The sequence below is a fragment of the Echinops telfairi genome, unplaced genomic scaffold (genome assembly GCF_000313985.2).
Source record: "Echinops telfairi isolate 266 unplaced genomic scaffold, ASM31398v2 ScPeMD7_655;HRSCAF=1070, whole genome shotgun sequence".
Lineage (NCBI taxonomy): Eukaryota > Metazoa > Chordata > Mammalia > Afrosoricida > Tenrecidae > Echinops > Echinops telfairi.
This window is the reverse complement of record NW_022104553.1, coordinates 29,314,168-29,338,965: the sequence shown is the minus strand read 5'-3', so window position 1 is coordinate 29,338,965 and position 24,798 is coordinate 29,314,168. Positions and strand designations below refer to the sequence as shown.

Sequence of the window (24,798 nt, the reverse complement as noted above, 5' to 3'; positions counted from 1 at the left end):
AAACCCATAGGGGCGGGTCCGCCCTGTCCTGTGGAGTCACGGTGAGTCGGCATCGACTCCCCGGCGCTGAGTGTGGTTTGGGTGGTGCGGTGGGTGGAGGGCGGGACGGTTCAGGCCCACCAGCCACTGGGAGGGAGAAAGCAGGGGCAGTTTGCTTCTGCAAAGGTCTACAGCCTCAGACACCCCGTGGGAACAGTCCTGCTGTCCTCGTGGGGCCGTCTGAGTGGAACCAGCTAGAGGGCAGGGGGTCGATCCTGCTGCAGCTCCGGCCGAGAACTCCTTCCAGGGAAGTAGGCTGAATCCGGACACCTGGATCGTGTGGGCAAAAGCTCCTGATGACAAACGCTTGCTACAAATCCAGTACCATTTCTTCCTCTCTCTCGCTCTTAAAATGCTTTGCAGGACAAATCTATACACCTGCCAGCTCTCCACCTCTGGGGTCTGGCCTACGGTTTTCAGGGGTGAGGACTGTTCTCTGAGGGGTCCGAGCAAACAAGCCCGACTGACTTCAGTGTGCATAGGAAGCGCCCATGCAGACAGGGCATTCCAGATGGTGCGGGCAGGCCTGTGAAGGCAACGGTGGCAGAGGGGAGCTTGGTTTGGCATTGTTGTCATCGACTCTACGTGGTTGGCATCACTCTGGACTTCTGAAGGACAGGGCAGCGTCTCAGGAGCCTCGGGAATGTGGGGGCTTTGATGCCAGAGATCACAACAGGGATGTGTCCTGGGCACCGGCCTCAGAGGGAGATGGACACTGAGCAGGGAGGCCAATAATGATGTGTGTGTGTGTGTGTGTGGTACACAGACCTCAATATCTTGCAGCTGTTCCTACTGAGAGGTAGCATTCGCTTCCCTACCCCGTGGCTCGGAGGCAGCCTGTTGGAGAAGCCAGCAGAGGCCTCCTAGCCGACACCCAGCACCACCATTCCTGACCTTCCAGCCCACACCGGCCACCGGCTGAAGGTAGCCGCAGGGATGGGTCCAGGGAGACCTGGGAAGAACCCTTCAGTTCAACCCACAGCATCCGTGTGAGAAAGAAGAAACTGCTCCCAGGTGTGCGGGTGGTTGGCAGCACAGCAAGAGGTACCTCCTGCTTTGAGGCCGGCTCCGGGCCCCTGGACCCTGCAGAGCAACCTCTCCCACCCCCGAGGACAATGGGACGGAGGAAGGCTGTGCTTTTTCTCTCCGCCAAGCTGCCGTTCCAAACCCAAAACTGCGGGCCCGGGAGTGGGAATGTGAGATGATAACTAATAATAGCGGCATCCGCAAGCGTTTCTTGTGGGCTTGCTGTGTGACAGCTATTCTGTCAGCGTGGGAGGTCGGTATTATTATTACCTCTGTGCTCAAGAGGAGGACATCGAGGTCCCCAAGAAGTTAAGTGGTGAGTAGCTGAGGGGCTCGTCTGTCTGACTCCAAGGCCAGGTGTTCACAGGCTGCACTGACGGAGAGCAGACGTGGGAGGAGCCAGGCACAGCGATGCGGGACCAGAAAGCCAGAGACAGGACCCCCCCACCCCCAGGTGTGAGAGCTGGAGGCTCCTGTCCAGCCCTCCTGAGGACAGAGGAGAAGCCTGAGGTTCTGGGAGGCCAAGAGTCTTGCCAAGGCCACATGGGCACAGCAGGCGATGGGAAGGGGGCTCTGTGGCTGAGGTCACCGTGCACACCTCAGCGTCTGTTCGCCCCCAGCCCGACACGTTCAAGGCCGAGGGACTCTCACGGAGGATCTGGGTTCAAAGGGCCAGAATCAGGCTGAGCTTCTGGAACCGGAAGCTGAGGTGGCGCGGCCCCGTGAGCTGAACCCAAGAGCAGACGGCAAGGCTCTTAGGCTCAGCTTGGAGCCCCAGAGCACCCAAGGGTGCTCAGAGAGCGAGCCTCTCGGGCACGGCTTTCAGACCTCTTGAAGGGAATCTCCATGAAACAGTAAACATCATTAATAAATTATCAAGGGTTCATAAGGGAGGGAGAGAGAAAAAAAAAATGAGGAGCTGATCCCAAGGGCTCAAGTAGAAAGAAAAGGTTTTAAAATGATGATGGCAACATAGGTACAAATGCGCTTGACACGATGGATGGATGGAGGGGGATAAGAGCTGTACGAGCCCCCAATAAAATGATTAAAAATAAAAATTGTTTTTATAAAAAAAGGGAATCTCACACCGGGGCCCAACATGGCAGACAGCGGGCAGGATGCTGGGAAGTCCACTTTCAGACTCTGTCCCAGCAAGCGCTGTACACCTGCACTCACAAACTCGGCATCAAGGGCAACGAGCTGGTTTGGGACAGGTTAGGAAGATGATCCATGCTACAAAGTAGCGGTTCTCAACCTTCCTCATGCTGCGACCCTGTAACACAGTAACTCATGTGGTGGTGACCCTACGGTTATGAATCGGGTGACCCCTGTGAAAGGGTCGTTCGGCCCCCAAAGGGGTGGTGACCTACAGGTGGAGAATCGCTGCTATAAGAAGAATCCCTAGATATCAGCTCCTCGTCAAGGGCTCCAGTAGAAAGAAATTTTGAAAATGATGCTGCAACATAGGTCCCAATGTGCTGGACACAATGGATGGGTGGAGGGTGATAAGAGCTGTATGAGCCCCCAATACGATTTTTTTTTTCAGTGCAGAGGACTCCACTGTTATTTCAAGACATTTAAATATAAAATAAAGTGAAATTTGGAAGAAGGGAGAAAGCCCATGCAACCCGGTCTGTGAGGCACAGGAGGGGAGCGAGGAGCTCTCGGAACCGCGTGTACAAGACGCCTTTCTTCCTGCAGGAAAAGGTGGGGATGTGCTCACTGTGCAGGGTATTTCTGGTAACAGAGAGTGGGGGGCCAGCTAGCGACAAAAAAGACTGCTTTTTTTTTCTTTTTTCTCTTCCCACTTCTTACCCTATTTCTCGCAGATGGGCTGTCAGAGCGCTCCTTAGAAGTCAGGATGCGAGACGCAGGACGCGTCTCCGGGAAAGGGCCAGCGCTAGAGGAGGACAGGAGCCGGGTCCGTGAAGTGAGGGCCCTCGACAATGAGGGACTCCCCGGGGAGACGCATGGGCAGGGCGGCCTCGGCAGTGGGCTCAGACACACCCAGGGTCACAAAGACGGCACGGGGGGAGCAATGCTGTCCCTCTGTCCTCGGTCAGGAGCCAGCGCTGCCAGGATTAAGCACGGCTAATGACGACTGCTCTTTTTCTGCTTCTGGGATTTGATTTCCAAGTAGAACGATATTAACTTCTGTCCCTCTTTCAAAGGAACACATGAAAAGAAAACATACTGGGGGGAAAAATACTGAAAGTAATAATCATTTATGATTTATCACGGGGTCACGAGAGAGGAGCGGGGGAGAGAGGGGGAAAGAGGAGGAGCCGATACCAAGGGCTCAATAGAGAGTAAACATCTAGAAAAGAATGATGGCAACATATGTACAAATAGTCTCCATACAACGGATGTGTGGGTGGTTATAAGAGTTGTAAGAGCCCCCAAGAACGTGATCTTTTAATTAAAAAAAAAATTCTTAAGTTAAAAATTCAGAACTGAAAACAAAACAAAAAACACAGACTGACATGGAAACAGTGAAGAAGAGGCCAGGGCATCCAGAAGAGGAACAATAAAAGACAACCAAACAACACCGGAGGGTTCAGTTTACCGAATATGAAGCATATGGTTTTGGAGACCAGGTGGCATGAGGGCAAGAATAAGCAAATAACCACTGGGAAGGAGAGTTCCGAAACGCACGCACAAACGTGCTTTCTGTCAAAGGTAACACTGCGGTGAAGGGGGATAGAACATTTTCATTAATAACAGAATGAAATATCCCTATGGAAAACCATATTTTGACCCCCTACCTCCCAGGAAATGTAAAAATCAATTCCAAGCTGGTTATAGATCGAAAGGGACCAGGCAAAGTAATCAAGCATTTAGAAAACCCGTAGGAGAATCTCTTCATGACCTCAGGGTAGGCAAGGAATTCTTAAAACTGTCCCGGAACCAAACAAACCACCACCCAGATGAACTGGACTTGAGTGAAACTTAAAACCCAATCTTCAGGGACCAGACTTCAACCTGATGCTCCAAGCCATGAACGCAGCACACCGGCATGAAGCAGGGAACCAGAGGAGAGGTCTGAGGGGCCGGCCCCAATCCCAACTACGTGGACAGCTACCCCTCCCAGCAGAGGAGTTCACGTCAGAGGACAGCACTGAAGCTACAGCTCAGGGAGAGGGACATGTCTGATCGGAGCACACGGGAGGAAATGAAGGGGGAGGAAGAGAGAGTGGAGCACATCCTGGCCCACCAAACCCTGCGGACGATATCCCTGCTCAGAGCACCCAATGCACAGAGATGACCATAGGGCCGGCCCCACTACAAGACAGGACAACCCTCACTGACCCATAGCCCTATGGGGGACAACACTGGAGACAGTGCAGGAAATGCGCCAGATCTGACCCCACCACACCGAGGCAAAACACTAAGGGTGTGCAACAGATCAGCAAGGGGAGCAGAGCAACAAAGTCCCCAGGGAGCACCAAAAATAGACTTTGGGGCCAGGGTGTGGCACCCCATCAGATTTGACCGGAAAACACTCCTAAAGTTCAACAAACAGACCTTGAACTATTTATAGGCTTTTTGTTGTTGTTTTGGTTTTTTTTGTTGCTTTGTTTGACTCTGTCTTTTTTGGGTGCACATTATTGTCTCTGCAGGTTTATCTAGATAAGATAGGCAGGATAAGCAATCTGGAGGAGATAACACTGGAACCAATGGTTCTGGGGGACATGGGAGAGGGGGAGGTGGGGGGAAAGGAAGTGGTGTTAACAAACCCAGGGACAAGGGAATGGCGAGTGATCCAAACTGGTAGTGAGGAGGGTGTAGGAGGCCTGATAGGGGTTGATCAAGGGCAATGTAACCTAGAGGAATTACTGAAACCCAAATGAAGGCTAAACATGATAGTGGGACAAGAGGAAAATAAAAGGAAATAGAGGAAAGAACTAGGAGGCAAAGGGCATTAATAAATAATAATAACCAAACAGAATATAGAGCAGTCCGACAAACCTATCACAACCACACAGGTGACTCTCACACGTGTAATGTTAAGAAAAGGAGCCAGGCCCAAGAGCAGCCATTTATAGAAAATTAAAAGGCAGGCAGAGCTCAATGATGGCCGAAGGGACACAGGGAGGTCTCGGGGTAGGAAGCTGGTTGTACAGGTGTGTGCGGGTTTTGAAAACTGAACAAGAGGCATGCGTATGGTTTGCATGTAATACCAACACCTTGCAACCGAAACCCAAAAAAGTTCAGGTGGAGTGCCTTCTAGAACATTCTCCAGTAAGTTTTCCCGGGCCCTTTCATGAACTCAAGACCCAAATCCACTTGCAGGACTTCCTGTAGTACAATTTAAACAACGCCCAAATGGGTCCAACCACCCTGCTCTCTTATGAATGATTCAATCATATGAACATGTACATTTGTACAAGCAGAGAGTTAGGAACAGAAGGAAGAGACTCCTCAGAACTAGGTATAAGGGTGCCGAACATCGAATATACTCTGGCACCTCTAGCTGGGCAACCTTGGGCATGCCCCTTCCCCCTCCTGTGCCCTTATTTCTTCACGGGAGAAACAGGGTCATAATGGTCCCAACCTCAGTGCTGCTGCGAGGACCAAATGAGCCAGCACACGCGAAGAGCTGGGCACAGCGCTGACAGACGTCTGCGGGGGTCATTGCTATTTTATCAACAACCACGGAGGAGGACCAAAAGGACAGGCGCATACACTTATTGAGTCCGTTTTCCAGGCTGGGCTCTGCAAGGGCAGTTTTCTTGTCTCATGCAAGCCTTCCTACAGCCCTTAAAGTGGGCTCAGTGGACCTGCTTCACAGGTGAGGGCACCGGAGAAACGCAGGTAAAGGACTTGGCCTGCTCAGAACAGGGCGAGGTCTGTCTGGCTCCGGAATTAATGCTCTCACTGCTGCACCAGTCACAGCTCAATGAAGGGATGCAATTTCCTAAAATGGGGTGTCGGGCCTCGCTCAGTGCTGGAGGCAGCCCCACACTCCCCGAGTTCCAGACATGTGAGCCCCCATTCCAAGAACAGCCCACCAACCTCTCCAACCCCTGCCGCCTCCTGCTCCCCGTTCACCGCAAGCCTGTGCGGCTTCTGAGCACATCGGAGTCCTCCTCTCGCTGGCCAGTGGCCCCTGGCCAAGCTCAGGTCTCATCCGCTCCCTCAGGGCCCCTCTCTTCTCTTGCAGCTTCCCTCCGGGGCCCGCGTGGCTTTCTCAGCCCAGGTAAGACTCTATCCCTTCCAGTCCAACACCCCCTCTAGTTCCCCGCACCCCCAGCTCAAGTTCAAGGGCAGCTGAGTTCATCAGAGGCTCTGCCTCACCTGCTGCCCAAAGTCCCCTGGGCCTCCCCTCAAAGCACTCACCCCTCCCTGGGTCTCTCTGTGCCAGGAACCGTTCTAGATCCGAGGGACAACACAAAAAACGAAGGCATTTTCGAGCCCTCACCTGGGCCTGGGTACCAAGTGCCCGTCAAGGCCTGGCCCCGAAATACCCGGCAAAGAACATTCTCACATGCCTGGGCACACCCTGCAGGGCACAATGACTTCCCCCTACCTCCTCGTCCAATTTGACAAGCACCTTACCCACAAGACCCCACCCTCCTTTTCTGTGACCCCAACTCCTATACAACTTCTAAGACCCTGCTTGATATCACCCCCTTGGGGAGCCTTCCTCCAAGCTCAGTCCCTGCCTCCCTTCTTGGGGGCTCTGCTAGCTCTCATTACCTTGTGTCATGGGTTGGATTGTGTCCCCCAGCAAAAAATAACATGTATGTCCACTTGGTTGGGCCATGATTCCCAGCGGTTTGGCAGTTACATAATGATCCCTCATAGTAAGCTCTGAATGGAGAAGCCCATCCGTTGCAAGAGGAGGATGGGTGGGATGTAACACACAGCCCTGAAGGGGCGGTCGAGGGGGTGTGGCCTGGAGCACACGTACCTTAAAGATACAGGGAGAAAGAAGTGAGCGGAGCGAGAGGGACCTGCTATTGCTAAGGAAGAAGAGCTGAGTGCGTCTCTTGGACCCCGGGTCCCTGTGCTGAGAACCTCCTAGACCCAGGGAATGAGGGAGGCTGAGGCGTCTCCAAGGGACTGCCGGCCCCCGTGCTGAGACAAGGACCTTCCTTCTACACGTGCGCTCACAGAAAGAGCTGCACCCTGAATTCAAACTTGCGACCTCCTGGACTAGCGAGTTCTTTTGTTGTTGTTGTTGCTGTTGTTAGCGCCCTCTCCTTGAGCACAAGTCCAGTGTGGTTGTGGAAGCACTAGGGAATGAAGACACCGTCCAGGACACCGGCATGCCCTCCCCCAACACGGCTCAGGAACATGAGGAGACGTGTGTGCAAGACAGAGTTGGAAGCCCCCTGGGATCGTGGCTCTGCTCTGCTCGTGTCCCCACCCAGGACCCCATCTCTCTGGCCACACAGGCATGGGCAGAGTGAGCCCGTCCCCCAGCCTGTCAGGCCCAGCCTGCAAGGCTCCCAGGGGAGGTTGATGCAGCCTGTGTGATGTCCTATTTGTCGGCCATCTGTCCCCCGCAGTGAAATCACTGATCCTTCTCCAGAGGAACCCACGGGGGCAGGGCGCCCTGTGGGAACCATCTCTGTACCTCACGTGAACAGCTGTGACCAGCCCCACTCGGTCACCATCAGACCCCAGGGGGCCGCAGAAGGGGAGCCTCATGAGGGGTGTGGTCCCTACTGGACGCCTCTCCTGCTCACCAGGGATCCTGGGTAGCACCCCCCCACTCCTGCTAGCCCACTGGGCCTGGGTGTGTGAAATGGGTTTGGGCTCTGGGGCCTGACACTCAGCCTCAGCGGCTGGCAATGAGGCTGCTTCCTGGGTTTGGCCCCAGGCAGCGGGGACGTTTAGAAGGCCGTGGTGCCTGGTGCAGGGCAGGTGCTCAGAGCACAGACGCCAACTCAGAGGGCCCCCCGGTCTCTAGCTGTGCTATCCCCACCCCCATTCCCATCAAGCACAAGGGGGGGCCCACCAAGGGCTACAGGACAGCATCCTCAGCTGGGGTTCGGGCCCCAGGCTGGAACGTCGGAGCACATGACTTCCAGTCTGAGCTAAGGCTTCCATCTTGCTGTGGGACCCCAGGAAAGTTGCTTGCCCACCCTGAGCCTCAGTGACCACATCTTACAAATGGGTGTTGGGTGAGCTGGCACATGCTGACATGCCCATGCCAGCGGCTGCGGTCAGTGCAGACCCCCAAGAGCTAGTGGGCACCCTCCCCAAGTGGAGCTGAGTGCTCACGTGGACAGCAGGGTGACAGTGCCCAGGTTACCTGACATCCCTGCCCACCCCACCAGCTGATCTGCTGGTTATCGGCCACGGCAGCCTTCCCCCTCCCAAGGGGAAAAGGCTGGGCTTTGGGCGTGGCTCAGGACGAGCCCTGCACGCAGGCTGTCTGAGTTAGTTAATTGTGCCAACCTGGCCGATAATCACATGTGGGGCTAATTGAAAGGCGGAAGGAGAAAGAGGAGGCGAGCCTCGCCTTTCTAGTTCTCGGGTCTCTTGCTTTGTGATGGTCGCACCAGGGTGTAGCTGCCTTAGCAGTTCCCTGCTTCAGCTTGCAAGAATGACTTCCTACAAGACATCCCCAAGGAGAAGCCACATGGACCTATCCCGATGCAGCCCTGGGTGCTGGAGCAGCCGTGTGGAGACCCCTGCTAGAGATGAGATGCTTATTCGTTCACTGACTCAGCTTTCCTCCTGCAGTTGGCATCATTGCCTCTGTTTTGTGAGGTGGAGGACTTTGTGGACTGGTGTTGGGTTAATGGGTTAATGTTGGACTTGTGGGCTTGGGCAGCATGGGGTTGGGATGTTTTCGCAATGCACACTTTCTTTACATAAAACTCTCTTATACATGAGTTGCTGTGGATTTGTTTCTCCAAAGTACCCAGACTAATACGCTGTCCTATGCTCGGCTCCCGTCTAGGGCCACTCACCAGGATAGTCGTGACCACCAGCGTCTTGTTGGCCAACGTCTGTGACAGGTTGATGTCCAGGGTGGTGGCGTTCATGGCTAGGGTCCGGTTAGAGTACCACACCCCGATCTGGAGGCAGAGAGGACGCTGTCGTGTGGGGCCACACAGCTGCCCCCGGGTGACTCCCCACTCCCACCCCTCTCCCCCAGCTCGGTCAGCTCGGTGGCTCTGCGCCATCCTCTCACCTCGCGATGGCCCTGCCGGGACTTCTCCAGGATGCGCAAGGTGTAGTTGGTCCTCTGCCCTTTGCTGTTGAACTCCACGCGCCCAGTCAGCCCGTCATACTCTACCTGGCAGGGTGGGGAGACGGGACAGAGGGAGGGATGGCAGGGGCCCGGAGGAGGCGAGACCCCCACGGAGGAAGGCACAGAGGGAGAGGGAGAGAGGGCACAGGCAAGGGGCCAGGAGGGACCACCATCAAAAAGAGCAAGGTCACACACAGCGGGGAAAGGGGAGATGGAAAGAGAGTGAGCAGAGAGGGGCAGTGGGAGGACAGAGGGGGCAAAGGCCCAGGGACCCGGGGCAGCCAGGGGGGTGGGAGGTCGGGGAGAAGGCAGGGAAGGGCCAGAGTGGGAGACACAGTGAGTGCCCGTCCTGGGGCGGCACCTGCCCCACGTCCTCCTTCTCCACCCCCACCTCCCAGCTCACCATGCGCAGGTAGTTCATGAGGCTGGTCCCGTGGGGCCAGATGTTGGCCGAGGTGCAGGCCAGCGGCTTGACGCCGATCTCCTGACTCCGGTTCAGCTCCCGCACGGCACTCACGACCACGTGCACAGCATCGAACATGAGGGCGGCCGACAGCTGTCAGGGGGCGGGACACAGGGGGCTTAGACCAGAGAAAGCCCGACCCGGGCAGGGCCTCGTGACCACTCTCCCGGAATGGGCAGGCAGGTGGTTGACTGAGGAGGCAGATGGGGGTCTTTCCGGGGTGTGTAGATGACAGGATGGGGTGCCAGCCTGCTGTGACCCCAGGAGAGGGCAGACCTTCCGCGGTTCACTTGCACGACCAGCTGTGTCTCCCACGTGGGTGAAGGTGCGGGTGGACCTCAGGGTACCGGAGACCTAAGTCTGCCTGGGCGGCACAAGCAGGGGGAGAGTGAGTTTCTAGGGTGCCTCTGTCTTGCCGAAGGTGGATGAGACCCCAGGGGAAGTAAGAGTGCCAAGTCCGGCTGGGGAGCCAGGCAGCTCAGCGCAGAGGCACCACTCTGCTTGTCCCCAACTCTGACCTCAACCACGTCTCCTCCTCTCTGAGAGCCTCGGTGTCCTCTCCTGTGAAATAGGAGAGCCACCACCTGTGTGTATGTTGTGGCGCATCAGACATGTGCAGGGGGGCTAGGGAGCAGTGGCTGTACAGGCCACTGGGAGAGCGTGTTATAGGCGTGTCTGTGCGGGTGGGGAACATCGTGTGAACGCAGGGGGTGTGGGATGTGTCTGTTGGTACACTCACTGGGCCTTTCCTCGAGTGTGCGTGTTTGTATGTCGGGGTTCATTCAACCCACGAGGATCGGACACCTGCGACAGGCGGGTGCTGGGGACACTGGGGAGGGGAACCGACAGGGACCCTTGCTCCCAGGGAACTTGCAATCTATGTGTCTGGAGCTGAGGTTCCTAAACTGACCTGACTTACCGCCCCCTTTGGGGAACAAAAGGGACTCAGTGCCACTCCCTGGTGCAGTGGTACCAGCTGGGCTGTTAACTGCAAGGTCAACAGTTCGAAACCACCTGCCACTCTAAGGGAGAAGGATGAGACTTTCTGCTCCCAGAAAGCGTGTCAGTGTCCGAAACTCACTGGGAGAGCCCCTGTGCGTCAGCATCGACTCGATGGCCGATGGCCATGACCGAGCCCACAGCCCCAGATGAGGAACGGGCAGCCGCTTTTTGCAGCCCCTAGGATGGTCCCTGGCGGCATACGTTCAGTGGTGGCTTCCAACAGCAAGGCCAGCCGTTGGAAGCCACCGGCTGCTCTTTAGGAGAAAGAGGAGGCTTTCTACTCCCGTCATGGCTAATCATTTCAGAAACCCACAGGGGCCCTTCGACCCTGTCATCCTGGGCCACGATGAGTCGGAATCGACTCCAGGTCATTGAGTTTTCTGGATAGTTCTGGGAATAATGGTTTGGAAACCCTGGTCTAAAGAGAGGCAGAAATAGAGGGGCTCTAAGAAAACCCCAGGCAGGGAACTGTCGGAGGAGAGGGGAGGGGGCAGTTTTTCCAATGAGGGAAGTCACCCCAGGGGACAGAGGATCAAATCCTGGAGGGGCAATGGGAGCAAGCCCTTGGCTCCCTGGGGACTGTGTGGGAAGGGAAAGGCGAGGGCACAGGCCCTGAGGGGCACACGTGCTTGGGGACCAGGGCCTGGCAGAGGGTGCCCTCTTGAGTCAGGTTTGTCTCAGGGCCACAGGGAGCCCAGCTGGCATGCACGGGGAGCTCCGCTGGCAAGCCGAGGCCCGCCTAAGCACAGTCTACAGCCGCGGTTCTCCACCTTCCTCATGCCAACCGACACCCTTTCGTACAGCTCCAGAGGTGGTGCTGACCCCCAACCATAAAATCGCTTCCGTGGCTACTTCATCACAGTGATCTTGCTACACGGGCGACCCCCGTGTAAGGGGTCGAGAACCGCGGGTCGACAAGGCATGGCGGGGTGGGCTGTCCGTGCTCACCGCGGGGCCCGGGTAGGTGCTTGTCTCGCAGTTCTCCCTCCAGGACATGTTGAGGCTGCGCACGAACTCGGGGTAGAAGGGGTGGGAGGTGTTGAACATGGAGAAGCCCAGGATGTTGGAGGAGTCTTCCACGATGCCGTCCAGGTGCAGGATGGGGAAGTCCTGGGCCAAGGAGAGGCGGTGAGGCCTGGGGCCGGCCGGACCCCCAGGGGCTGTGGGAGGGGAAGCCGGGCTGTGGGAGGCAGGAGGGGTACCCACCATGGTGGTGAGGATGTACTTGTAAAACGCTGAGGTCATTCCCAGCTCCGAGGCCTGGTGGGCACAGGAGATGCGGAGACCATGCAGGGGACCCACAGGCCGAGGGGTGGCACGCCCGAGAGACGGCGAGGGGCCACCCAGGGAGAGACAAGGTTCAGAGACAGGGAGAGATGAGAAGAAGGAGCTTTGTGAGGACAGAGGACAGAGGAAGCCCAGCTGCTCAAACCCCACCCTGATAACTAGTACTCCCCACCCAGAAAAGATATATATATTTTTTTTTTTTCTTCTTTTTTTTAAAAACACCTCCAGGGCCTAACCCTCATTCTGCTTTCGTCTCTTGTGTGTGATTCTCAAGTTTACCCCTAACTTCTTATCAGGAGCAAGTTCACAGGGCCGACCCGTCTCCCCTTCAATGATTCATGCCCCTGATGGTCCTCCTCCACCTGCCAGGAGGCATCGTGCCTCCCGATGCCTCCCCGAGCTTCCTGTTGCCATTTGTCCTTTCTGATCTCAAAACCCGACCCAAGCCCTCTGCACCCAAGTCCCTTCTGACTCCATCAGGCTTCCAGCGTGGTGAGACCTCACAGGAGCCGACACCGCCTGCTGCCCTCCCTCGGCGAAGCTGATGGCCTGGGCTGCTTACTCCTCTGAGCGGGCCTCCCTAGGGCACCGATGCCCTCGTAGACAGGTGCTCTTCCCCTCACAGGCCCGTCTATCGTTTTTAGGCTGGAGATTAAGCCACCAAACAGGGTGAGTTTCGTTCCAGATCTGAAGGGGGACTGAGGGCCGGACTTCTCTCTCCCTCTCTCTCCATCCCGACTCACAGCGACCCTCTAAGGCAGAGCAGAACTGCCCCTGTGGGTTTCTGCAACTGTAACTCTTGACGGGAGTCGAAGGCCCCGTCCTTCTCCCGTGGAGCGGCTGGTGGCTTTGAACTGCTGGCCTTGGGGATCGCAGGCCAATGTGTACGCAGGGCTCCTGTGACCCCAGCAGGACTCCTGAGCAACCACCAAAAGGCAGCCCGCCGCTTTGAATTGGGATGGTGTTCAGAGCCTCGTTCCCTCAGAGCCTAGGGGCCCCCACCGGCTTTCCATGCCGATGCCTCGGAAGTAGGGTTCAGGGGCTTCTTCTAAAGCTCCTCCCCTGGGAGACGAGAACCGCCCACCTTCCTGTCAGCAGCGGGGTGTATTCACCTGGGGCTGCCAGGCGTCGGAGTCAACGCAAGGGTGGCCTTCTGACTAACCCCTCTGCCAGAAAGAGCCAATCTGGAGACCCCTGCAGCCGGGAGGGCCCTGCCTGGCCATGATGACACTCACTGTGTCCAGGCTGAGGCTCCCAGCAGGACCTGGGCTCAGCATCGCCCCCCTTGTTCTCGCCCCACTCCACAGAGGGGCGCATTCGCAGGTGCGAGAGCAGGGTGGCCGCTGGTCCCACAGCTCCCGGGGGAGGTGGCAGGGTGCCAGGCCAGGCCCACCCGCCCGGCCCCCAAAATCCTTTCCAGGAGCCCTCCCACTTGAGAGCCCCGTGGTTTCCACTCACACTCCTTCCTGCAAGCCAGGATCGGCAGTGACATATGGTTTTAATTTAAAAAGAAAGAAAAAAACACTGGAGAAAAATATATAATACGAATTTGATTAAGAAGAAAGATTAGGAGCAGAGAAAGCTATTAATGATTAATGAGTGCGGGTCACTGGCAGACGGAACGTGTCCGTCCCTGAGGGACGATCCTGACACCGGCCCCTGCTCTACGGCCTGGGCCAGGCCTCCCTTGTCTGAACCCAGCTGCTTCATCCACAAAGCATCATGGGACTTGCCCTGCAGGGTGGGCTGGGAGGCAAATATGAGGTGCAGAGTGCCTTGGCACAGACCCCCTACAAAAGTAAGAAACTGGTACTCTGAGCCCAGGTGGTGCTGTCAGGCAAGTGTTAGCCTGCCAGCTGCCAGGGCCGGCGGTTCAAACCCACCAGCCGCTCCGCAGGAGAACGCCGAGGCTGTCTGCTCCCACCAAGATGGACAGCTTCAGAAACCGTGTAGAGGGGCAAGAGTCGGAATCGACTAGATGGCGGTGGGGGCCGTGTGACCAGGACCGAAAGGTTGGAGGTCCGATTTTACCCCGAATGCCCCGAAGGCAGGCTGGAGCTACTCCTAAGACCTTGACTGTGAACAACGCAACAGAGGACCGTCCCCCCCTGCCCCCTGCGGGGTCTCCGTGGCCCCTGGCACGGGTACCACGGAGCCAGCCTTTCCTTGGCGCCAGGCCCCACCCCAGCTCCGTGTTCACCACGTGTTCAGTCCTCAAGGACCCACTGAGGTGGGAACTATAACTGCCTTCACGCCCCAGGGGGGCGAGCTCCCTGCCCAGGACGCAGCTGAGCCCTCAGGTGACCCCGAGGCCCGGGGGTGCTGGGAGAGCTGCTCAGACCCGTCGGGCGTGGCGGGCGGCGCGGGGGCGCACCTTGTGGAGGATGAGGTGGGAGATGGAGGCGTTGGCGTCGATGATGATGGTGGACACCTTGTCGTCGCGGATCTCCTTGAGCAGCGGCGTCGGGTCCCGGCTGTCGTCCAGCATCCTCACCGACAGTGTCTCCTTGGAGATGAGGAAGCCACGCACCAGCTCCTCCAACCTCAGCAGGCCTGAGGAGAGGTCCTCCGTGAACCCCCTCCTGGTCCCCAACATGGGCAATGGAGCGCAGCCTGGAGATGGGGGGGGGTGGGTCCCTTGGGGCACTGGACTCTAAAACTTGACACCTAGAGGGCCCCCCATATGAGAACCTCCAGCCTGACCTCGCCCCTGAACTCTAGACTCTCGCCATCTTCCGGATCTCAAACTTGCAGGATCTCAAAACTCCACGCATCCAACGGCAGACGGCTGCTCCTCTCCCCCGAACCACCACGCCTAAGTCTTGCTCACGTCAGTCAACCGCTTCTGCTCTGTCCTCCACGTCCAAGCCCAACCCATCGACGACTCCTGTCGGCTCCCACACAAGGGTGCCCCCCAGGACACAGCAACGGGTGTCCGTGCATCTGGAGCAGCAGAGCGGGGAGCCGGGAACAGGAGGAGGATACGGAATGTGTGAGCTGACTCCCTCCAGCAACAACTACTGCCTCGGTCGTGAGATCAGAGGGAGTGGACGGCGCCCGGCTATCATACTGAATATGCTGACAAAAAGTCTCTAAGAATCTTGCTCAAAGTGGGGAGGCAGGTGACTGGACCTTCGAGTTCTCGTGGGATCTAGATCCAGGCTTTCTGGGGTCGTGGGGGCTGGGTGAACCCCTGAAACTCTTGCCCTGAGAACATCTTTAAACTGAAGTTGAAAATATCCCCCAAAGCCTTCCTGAAAGCTAAACAACAGTTGAATTGAACCCCCAAAGGGTGTCTGTCTTCAACAGGATGAGTTTTGTAAGATCTATGGACAACAGTATCAAACTGACAATGGCAACTCATAAGATTAGCTAGAAGCTTCAGGGGGCAGTGGATTTACGTGAAAGGGGGGGCGAGGGGTGGGAGGAATAGCTCAGGGGCGTGAGAATGGTTGCACCTCTTCGAAAATGTAACTAATGTCATTGCACATGGAGAAATCGTTGGGCTGGTGCGTAAACTAGCACGTATATTCTCAACGAAAATTCATTTTAAAAAATGTATCAGGCGCCATCGCATGGCACCGCTACTACTAACTTAGCCCAAGCCACTGCCACCTCTCGCCTGCCAGGATCAACAGCCATGCTTAACCCCTAAAGAGCCCCCGGCACAGCAGCCAGCCCATGGAGATCGGATATGCTCTCCTCGGCTCTGAGCCACCCAGTAGCTTCCAGCTTCTTTCGGACTACAGGCTGAAGCCCCATCAAGGCCCTGAGTAATCACACACACACAGACACACACACACACCTCTTTTCTGGCCAATCACCTTTCCACACTCCTTCTCATTCACTCACGCCACCCACGTGGGCAGGACTCCTCCTTGCTCTGCACACGCGACAGCCCGGCTCCAGCCCTGAGGTCTCTCTTCCCCCAGACATCTGCTGCGGCCCCCTCCCTCACTTCTCGCAAGCTTGTGCCCAGATGTCACTGCCCCATGAGACCCAAGGCCACCATTTAGAGTCACCCCCTACTCAAACAGCACTCCAGCTGCTACCTGTCGCTCCTCTCGTTAGGACCGCTGGGGGCACAAGAGCCAAGCCCTGACTGCCAGCCTAAAGGTTGGTGGCTCATACTCCCTTGCGCTCCACGGGAGAAGGGCCCAGCAATTCTGCTTCCACCAAGGTTTCGGCCAAGAAATCTCCTGGGGGCAGTTCTACTCTGCCGCAAGGGGTCACAGGGAGTCAGAATCTGCCCGTGGACACCCAGCAATTGCCGAACTCCTCTCCCTAGGGCCCAGGTGGGAAGAGGGCAGGGACTTCTGGCTGCAGCATTCGCTCCTGGGTCGATCGCACCAAAAGGTGTCTGGCACCTGCCACTGCCTTCGAGTCAATTCTGGTTCGTGGCATCCCTCCGTAGGGGGCCGAGCAGAACTGCCCAGGACTGACTCCTCAGGGGTGCAGACAGCCACATCTTGCCCCCTCCCTTGGGGCAGTCAGCAGCTCAGTGCTTAACTCCCTCTGCCACCAGGGTCCCGCTTGGCACATCTCACTGACTGCCACACAGCCGATTCCAACTCACAGTGACCCTATGGGACAGGAGAACTGCCCCCTGGGTGTCCGCGGATGGACACCTTTGTGGGAGTTGAAAGCCTTATCTTTGCCCCATGGAGTGGCCGGTGGGTTTGAACTGCCAAACCCCTGTGCCACCAGGGCTTCCGTCTGGCACGGAGCACATGCTGAACAAACACTCTGAAAGACAGGTTCCGTCCAGGAGCCAGTGAGAGAGCTTGGACCTCTCTCCCCACACCCCCAGCCCCACCAGCCTTCTGGGCCCTTCCACTTGAGCACCTCAAACCCGGCCTGTCCCACGGAGCCGTTTTCTTCCTCCTCTAGCCAAGCCTGGCCCTGACCCAGGACCTTCCTCCTTGAAGCTGTCTGGGCGTCTCCATCCCGACTCACCCCCAGCCTGGCCACCCTGTCTGTCTGTCTCCCTGCCACCTCTCCAGCCCTTTGTGGCCCCAGTCAGCCTCTTCTCCGCCGAGCCACTAAAGAGATCATCCCTCCAGACACACCTGACCCCATCCACCACCCCCTGCAGAAGCCTCCACAGCTCCCCACTGCTAGGGGCAGCTTTCAGCCTCTCCGCCCCCACCCCAGGTCGAGCTGAGATGCCCCTTTCCCGGAGCACATACTGCTCAGCTGCCTATCAGGTCCTTCGCTGGCCAGAAGCCCAGCGCTGCTCACTGAGGGGTGGAGCCGCTGGGCGGAGCAGAGGGCCCTGCAGACCACAGCCGAGTACCAAGTCCACGCTGGCCCGTGGGCTAGGCACCTCCTAGGTGGGGCTGCTGGGTGTGGAGCTGAAGGGGAAGGGCTGGCAGGGAGGTCAGACCCGGGCCCTCGGGGCAGGGGAACTTTCGGGGCACATGCGAAACGCGTTGTTCTGGGCCCTCACACTCAGCCTTGGCACAGATGAGGCTGGCCGAGGGGTAGTTGAAAGACTTGAGGATTCGGGAGATGGCCAGGCTGACGTCCTCGTTGCTGGGGTACAGGCTGACAGACGCAAAACGCAGGTACTGCAGGCGGGGCGTCTCCTCGGGGCCCACCTTGATGTGGGGGATCTGACAAGAGATGGAGCCTTGGCTTCTGTCCTGCTCCTCTGGATCCCTGCTCCCACCCCTGCCTTCCCCTCCCAGGGAGCTGCCCACCCACACGTCCACCTCACCTCCTTCTCCCCACAGATGTGGCTCACGGTGGAGGCCGAGGCGGGGCTGGACGAGGGCCCCAGGACAGAGACGACACCCTTGGGCAGGATCTGACACACTGAGGGTGGGAGAAAGACCTGCGAGTCAGTGACTCCCCGCCCAGGTGCTCAGAGCGAGCGGTCTCACCCTCTATCACCCTCCCCAGGGTCCAGCGGCCCAGCCCCGACACAGCCATCTCAGTGGACAGAAGGAGGGGACCAAGGAACAGGCAGAGGTGGTGGGGGTGAGGGGGAAAGGGGCATGGCCACAGAGGCACAGTCAGACCAACAGGGAATGGAGGGATAAGGGACAAGGCGCCAGGTGGCGGCTCCCTGAGACCCGAGGGTGACGGTGGCATCTCCCATCCTGGCACCATGGGCCTCCTCGAGCTGGCCTGCCAGTTGGCCCAGCAGTCCCTCCCACTGTCCTTCACACAGCAGCCCAGATCTCTCTCGTGCCCGCCCTGCAACCATGCCCTCGTCTAGGTGGCCACAGGGAGCCAGCATCCCCACCACCTGGTCACATACACACACTCTCACACACTCACGCTCATACACACCCACACATATATACTTACACATACACTCACACACGTTCATACACACCCACACATACACACTCACACACTCATTCATACACACCCACACATACACTTACACATACACTCACACATTCATACACACCAACACCCATACACACTCACTTTCATATACACCCACTCACACACATACACACACTAAGTGATACACACCCACACATACACTTACACTCACACACGTTCAGACATACCCACTCACATAAACATCCATACACACCTACACATACACCAACACATATACTCACATACCCACATGTAGACTCACACACATACATACACTCTCACATTCATACACACCCACACATATACTCACACACCTACACATACGTACATACACCCACACACAAACATACACATTCTCACACACATTCATACACCCCCACATACACTTACACATACTCACACAAATGTTCATACACACCCACACATACACTCACACACATACACACACTCACATTCATACACACCCACATACAAGCACGTTCATACACACCTACACTTACACATACACATACACCCACACACCTATATATACACTCACGTGCACACACACATACACGACTCATACACTCACACACACTCGTGCACACACACACACACACACACACACACACTCACACGGCTCTCAGAGCACTGGCCCATGTCTGGTGCCTCCTGCTTCCTCACTCACTCTGCGTGCTGGGGGCACCCGTGAGAAGCAGTCTGGGAAATGCTGTCCCTGGCTCTCCTGCCCTAGCCCTGCTGATATCCGGGTTATGTGTTGGGCCACTCACTGCAAGGTCGAAGCTCAGAACCAGCAGCAGAGAAAGACGGGGCATTGTGCCCATCTCAAACTCACAGGGGCAGTTCTGCCCTGTCCTATCGGGTCGCTAGAAGCTGCAGTGACTCTGTGGCAGTGAGTTTGGGGGATGGGAGAGGATAAGCCTCCGGTGGGGCCTGCCGGAGAGAAGTCACTTAAAGCTCTCTCGGAGGCAGCATTTCCTGGAGGCTGACAGTCCCACGACGGCTGCTCCAAGGGTCCCGGCTAATGTTCACGCCATCGGCTAGTACCCAGCAGCCCCTCTCGGGCATCTGCAGACAGGTTGCACGGCCCAGGGCAAGCTGGGCAGTGCCACTCTTCCTACATGTACACCCCTGCCAGGGCTCAGCCTCAGCCTGGCTTCTCCAGGAAGCCTCTGCTGCCCCTAGCCCCCAGCCTCGAAGCCCGCCCTCATTACCCAGCACAGACTGACAGCTGTCCCAGAGTGAGGCCCCAAGCTCCTCCAGGGCAGGGCTGGGCTCAGACTCACCGGCCCCCCAGGCCAGCGGCCACCATCTAGGGCAGTTTTTCTCCACCTTCCTAATGCCACCGCCCTTTAATACAGTTCCTCATGTTGTGGTGACCCCCCACCCATAACATTATTTTCACTGCTGCTTCATCACTGCCAAGGGGTCGCGTCCCACAGGTTGAGAACCACTGGCCTAGGGGCAGGAGAGTGGATGGAGGGAAAGAGGGAGACAAGAGGAGAGCAGGAGGCGCTGAGGGGCCAGCCAAGGTAGAGAGGAGCGGGGACAACGAGGGGCACAGGAGGCCCGCCCGCTTCACTCCCCTGCCCGACGGCCCTACTCACTGGTGGCCCTACTCACTGGTGTCCGTGGTCTCGTACTGGCTGTCCCGCTGCAGCTCAAAGATGTCTACTTCCACTCGGGCCTTGGCTGGGACCTCGATGATCCCGTTGATCTGCTCCCGGGCCAGGGCCAGGGCCAGACGCTCACCGCGGCCACAAACAGTCTGGTCATCCAGGACTGCAGCTGAGGGGACACGGGAGCTGGGGACCAGACTCCTGGCTCCCCAAGGACCAAGGGGGTGGGGGCTCTACACTTTAAAGTCCTGAGGAGGAAAAAGCTGGGGGGCTCAGACTCTGATGCAGGAGGGGACTAGGCACTGGACAACAAGGTCTGAGGTGGAGGAGGTGGGGACCTGGACCCCTAGTTCTGAGGGAGGAGGGGCTGGCGTCCTGGATTCCTGGGTCTGAGAGAGGAGGGGGCCTGGGGCCTGCACTCCAGGGTCTCAGGGAGGAAAGGGAGGGAGGCTGGACTCTTGGTTTCTGAGGAAATTGGAACCGGAGGCCCAGATTGCTGGGTTGAAGGGAGCTGGCACGCCTGGGTCCCCGCATGCCTGCGGACGGAGGCGGAGCCTCGGGCCAGGGGCGGGTCTGTGAGGGGCGGGGTCGGGGCGGGGGCGGGGCCTCACCCATGCGCAGTGAGGAGAGCACCTGGCGGCTGGGGCTGGCGAAGGCAACAATCAGCAGCAGCAGCAGCTCAGCCGGCATCTTCCTCCCCTCCTCATGGGGACGCAGCTGCCGCGGCCCCCACTCGCCACCTGCAGGGAGCCCCCCGCCAAGGGGGAGACTGAGCCCTCGTGGAGGGCTGTTGGGGCGGGGCTCACTCGGGGAGGGGCAGGCCCCAGACATGGTGGATGGGGAGTGCACGGTTCTGAAGGGCACTGCCCGGTCGCAAGTTCACGACACAGAAGGCAGCTGGAGGAGGGCTACTGCCCGAGGGCAGCTCCCAGTGCTCAGGACAGAGGTCGTTTCTAGCTCCCCAAGCAGCCGGGGGGCACCTAGGGACCTCAGGTGGAGCCAGAAACCCAGGGACCAGCCCCACTCCAACAGGGAACCCGAAAAGTGCTGCTGCTGCCGCCGCCACCACCACCACCCCCAACCCAGTCCCGCCCCTGTCTCTGGGCAGGCCGCCGTTGCTAGGCAACAGACACCAGCTGGAGAGGATGCGGTGGTTACTAGGCAACCCCATCTCAGGCCTCACTTGCCACCTTCCTGACGTCCCTGGTTCCCACAATCCCACGTCCCTGGCTCCCACAATCCCACGGGGACAGAGGCCTGGACATCCGGGGTCTGGAGGGGAGACTACTTGGGAGTAAGGAAACTTGGGGAGAAAGAGGGTAGAGAAAGAGCAAGGTTTACGGAGATGCAGATGGAGCCAGATTCCTGAACCCAGGACAGTGAAGGGGGGGGGGGCAGAGACAAGGGGAAGGCAGAGAGCAGAAAGGGTGAGAGGAAGAGATGAGAGACTCTGAGACACAGAAAAAGAATAAAAGGACAGAAACATGTAGGGATGGGAGATGGTAAGACCCGAAGAGGGGAGACAGGAGACAGCGTAGTTACAGGGAGGTACTCGGGAAGGGAAGGGGATGGATGAGCAAAGAGAATGGACAAGCAGGGTGCAGGGGACACAGAGGGAGACACACTGCGATGCTGAGAGAGAGAGGATGGAGTGGGCATAGCCTCGGGGTGCATGTGCCCAGAGTAAGCCCGAGGGAGACTGCAGAAGGCAGGAAGCAAACTTTCCACCAATGTGGGTGCCACCACCAGCCACCCCTGTCTGGGAAGCTGAGGACATGGGGGAAAAGCTGTACCTTTGCTCCTCCCAATTGCTCACCTCCCTCCCTCTAGAATTGAAGGATCACCCTGGGTGCCCCTGTCTGGGGCTGGGACCCTGGCCGGGGGGAGGGGGGGGAGGCAGGCACCTCGCTGGGCAGAGATGAGTTAGGCTGGTGTCAGACTCCCCCAGGGCAAGAGCCCCATTCCAAAGGAAGGGTCTCTGGGTTTGCACAGGAAAGGATTGACCACGTGCTGTGACCTGAGCCTGCACCCCAGCCCTCAGCCCTTGACCCCCAGCCCCTTGGTCATGGCAGGCAGGCTTCAGACAGTGAGGGCCAGGGCAGCAGAGCCCCCATCAGCCCCAACGCTGCCCCAGCTCACACATGACCTTGAGCACCCTCTCCAGGGAACAATGCCAGGGTGGGGGCAAGGGGGGCTGGCTGTGCACTGCAGCTCCCTCTGAAGGGAGGGAGGCCTGTGGGGGGAGCGAGGGGGGCTGGTGAGACTGAGTGCTCAGTAGGTGTAGAGGGTGAGGCCAGCAGAGAGGTGGGTCATCGGGGGCAAGTGGGTGAAGGGGGAGGGAGTGGGGATGACAGGAGAACCCACAGGTGGCAGGCACAGGTGGGAGTCAGAAAGCTAGAGATAGGGAGCAGGGGTGGGGGTGGGGCGATGAGGGCAAGTAAACAGTCCCAGAGGCACAGGGAAGTACAGACAGAGAGACAGACGGACAGGAAGTCCCTGGGGTTAGACATTAGGGGAAGACAGGCATACAGTCTAGAAAGGAGACACCGAAGGGGACAGACACAAGATTGAGGGTGTGAGAGAGGAGGGGAAGGGCATGAGCTGGGGGGGGTGTCAGGCTGACCCAGGTCAAGGTGGGCCCCCCCAAAGTGAATGGAAGGGACCCCCATCAAGGGAGAGAGACACAAGTGGGTGGCAGAGCTGAGGAGGCAAATAGGGTAAACTAGGGGGGGTGGGGGAAGGACAGGAATGGGGACAAGACGAGAGGGGGGGTGGACTCTGGAAAGACAGGGTGCCAGGTGGCTGGCTGGGGAAAAAAACCACGGTGTCAAAGCTGCCTGCCCACCTGGCAAGACCTGCAGAAAGGAAGGGGCAGAGGCCACAGAAGTCTGGGGCAGGAGTATAAGGCTCCCAGAAGCACCCAGGGAGAGGACGAGGGAGGGGGAAACAGGTCTAGGGGATGAGTGGGTGACCAAAAGGGGACACCCACAGAGGGGAGGTGTCCTCCTAAGGCTCCCAGGACTACTGCCCAGAGGCACAGGGAGACCAACTAGAAGGTAAGACACAAGTGGAGGGTGGGAGATGAGGAGGGTGGGAAGGGAGAGACCAGCAACGTGCAGGTCAAGGGATCCAGGGAAGGGTGGAGCAGTCAGGGGACCCCAGAGAGGGCTAGGCAGGGAGGGGGCTTGTGGAAGGGGTGAGCAGGAACCGGAGAGAAAGGATGCTGCTGGGCCACAAGCCCAGAGTTGAAGCAGAAAAGGTGGTCCAGGGGCCAGCAGAAGCCAAGAGGGAAGAGGAAGTGGCAGGTGGGGATTGGCAGGGCTCAGGAAACAAGCAGAGGGGTTGGGACAGAAAGAGGGAGCAGCAGACACCCTGCGGAAGGGTGAGAGGACTTGGGCAGAGTCAGAGAGAGGCCCAGGAGAGCGTCCAATGGAGAGTGGAAGCCCGAAGGGCAGATCCGGAGAGAAGCTGGATGATGGGACAGGGCAGCCGAGGGGAAGGATGCTCAGGGGGGGAAACAGAAATTGAAAGGCAGAGGGAGAGGGAGAGACCAGGCAGAGAGACTTGGAGGCCAATGGAGATGAATCTGGAGCCCGGAGCCCCTCAAGGCGGGAGGGGGTGGGGGGCGAGCCAGACAGCTCCTCAGGATCCCAGGAGGCAGGAGGAACTGGGATGGATGGATAGATGGATGGATGTATGGATGGATGTATGGACGGACGGACAGCGGGCGGCTGTGGTCCCCGTTAGAAAGGGGTGAGGAAGGGCAGAGGCAGGCAGAGTCTGAAGAGATGGAGGGCGAGGGGCAGGCTCCCAGTGAGGGAGCACATTTGCTAGCCTGGAGCATGCCCACCACCACCACCCCCGCCCCCACCCCAGCCCTGGCCAGGCGACAGGGGTCCTTCCAGCCAGGCCCCGGCCAATCCCAGCCCTGCAGACACTCACGGATCTTGGAGGGACGGCGGGCTGGGCCCCCTCGAGGCCCGCAGACGACAATGGGAGGTGCTCGGTGGCGCTGGGTGGTGGTGTGGCTGGGGCGGGGGGAGAGGGCAGTCCGCCGGGCCCCCTCCCCCGCCGCCGGCGGAGGTCCCCAACTAATCCAAAACGGTGGCTCCCAGGGCAAGGGGAGGCAAGACGGGTGGAAGAGAGGGCGGGCCAGGGAGGGGAGGCAGGGGATCGGTGGAAATGGAGGCGAGAAGGGGCGAGAGAAGAGGGGAAGGAGCGAGGAAGGGAGGAGAGGAAGGTGAAAACGGAAGGGAGGGGGTGCAGGCAGAGCCGGGGGAGGGGGAAGCCGGCCCGGGAAGGGCCCCTGCCCCCTCCCCTAGCCTGGCCGACCTGGGGGGGCCACCGGGGGCGAGGGCTGGGTGGGGAATAGGAAGCCGGCCATCAGGAGAGGTGGGGGAGGGGAGGGCCTGCTGGGGGGGAGGGGGTCACCCCCTTCCCCCCCTCCCCCCGAGCCTTGGCCCGGCCCTGGGTGAACCCAGGGCCCGGAGTGCTCAAACCCTCAGCCCCCGCGGGAGAAGCATGCTGGGGGCGGGTGGGGCGCGTGGCGGGCCTGGGAGGATGGGGTGCCGAGAACCACCCGGGGAGCGGCCAGGGAGGGGGCCGGCCGGCGGGGTGGAGAGACGGAAAAGATGGAGAAGAGGGGCGAGAGGAGGCAGAGGGGGAGGAGGGAGGGGAGGAGGGAGAGGAGCAGGTGGAAGAGGAGGGTGGGGTGTCCCGGGGCGCCGGCGCAGGGCTCCGGTGGGAGGGCCTGGCCACGGACGCTTGGTCCCCAGCTAGGAGCAGCCGCTGGCTCCGGGTCCCCAGCTGGG

General features: G+C 58.6%; 1 protein-coding gene across 1 annotated transcript in view; it reads right to left on the bottom strand.

The window, feature by feature from the left end:
* The window catches only part of GRIK5 (glutamate ionotropic receptor kainate type subunit 5), an 81,065-nt gene extending 56,787 nt beyond the window's left edge, over nucleotides 1–24,278 (bottom strand). The window contains exons 1-11 of the mRNA XM_045292695.1: nucleotides 23,930–24,278; nucleotides 20,599–20,727; nucleotides 19,992–20,156; nucleotides 17,749–17,846; nucleotides 17,479–17,644; nucleotides 14,404–14,582; nucleotides 11,949–12,002; nucleotides 11,691–11,852; nucleotides 9,681–9,833; nucleotides 9,218–9,322; nucleotides 8,994–9,101 (exon numbers count right to left, since the gene is read on the bottom strand). Coding sequence (XP_045148630.1) covers nucleotides 8,994–9,101; nucleotides 9,218–9,322; nucleotides 9,681–9,833; nucleotides 11,691–11,852; nucleotides 11,949–12,002; nucleotides 14,404–14,582; nucleotides 17,479–17,644; nucleotides 17,749–17,846; nucleotides 19,992–20,156; nucleotides 20,599–20,677 — 1,269 coding nt within the window. The 5' untranslated portion in view covers nucleotides 20,678–20,727; nucleotides 23,930–24,278. The remainder of the gene's footprint in view (nucleotides 1–8,993; nucleotides 9,102–9,217; nucleotides 9,323–9,680; nucleotides 9,834–11,690; nucleotides 11,853–11,948; nucleotides 12,003–14,403; nucleotides 14,583–17,478; nucleotides 17,645–17,748; nucleotides 17,847–19,991; nucleotides 20,157–20,598; nucleotides 20,728–23,929) is intronic.
* Between the last annotated feature and the right edge of the window lie 520 nt (nucleotides 24,279–24,798).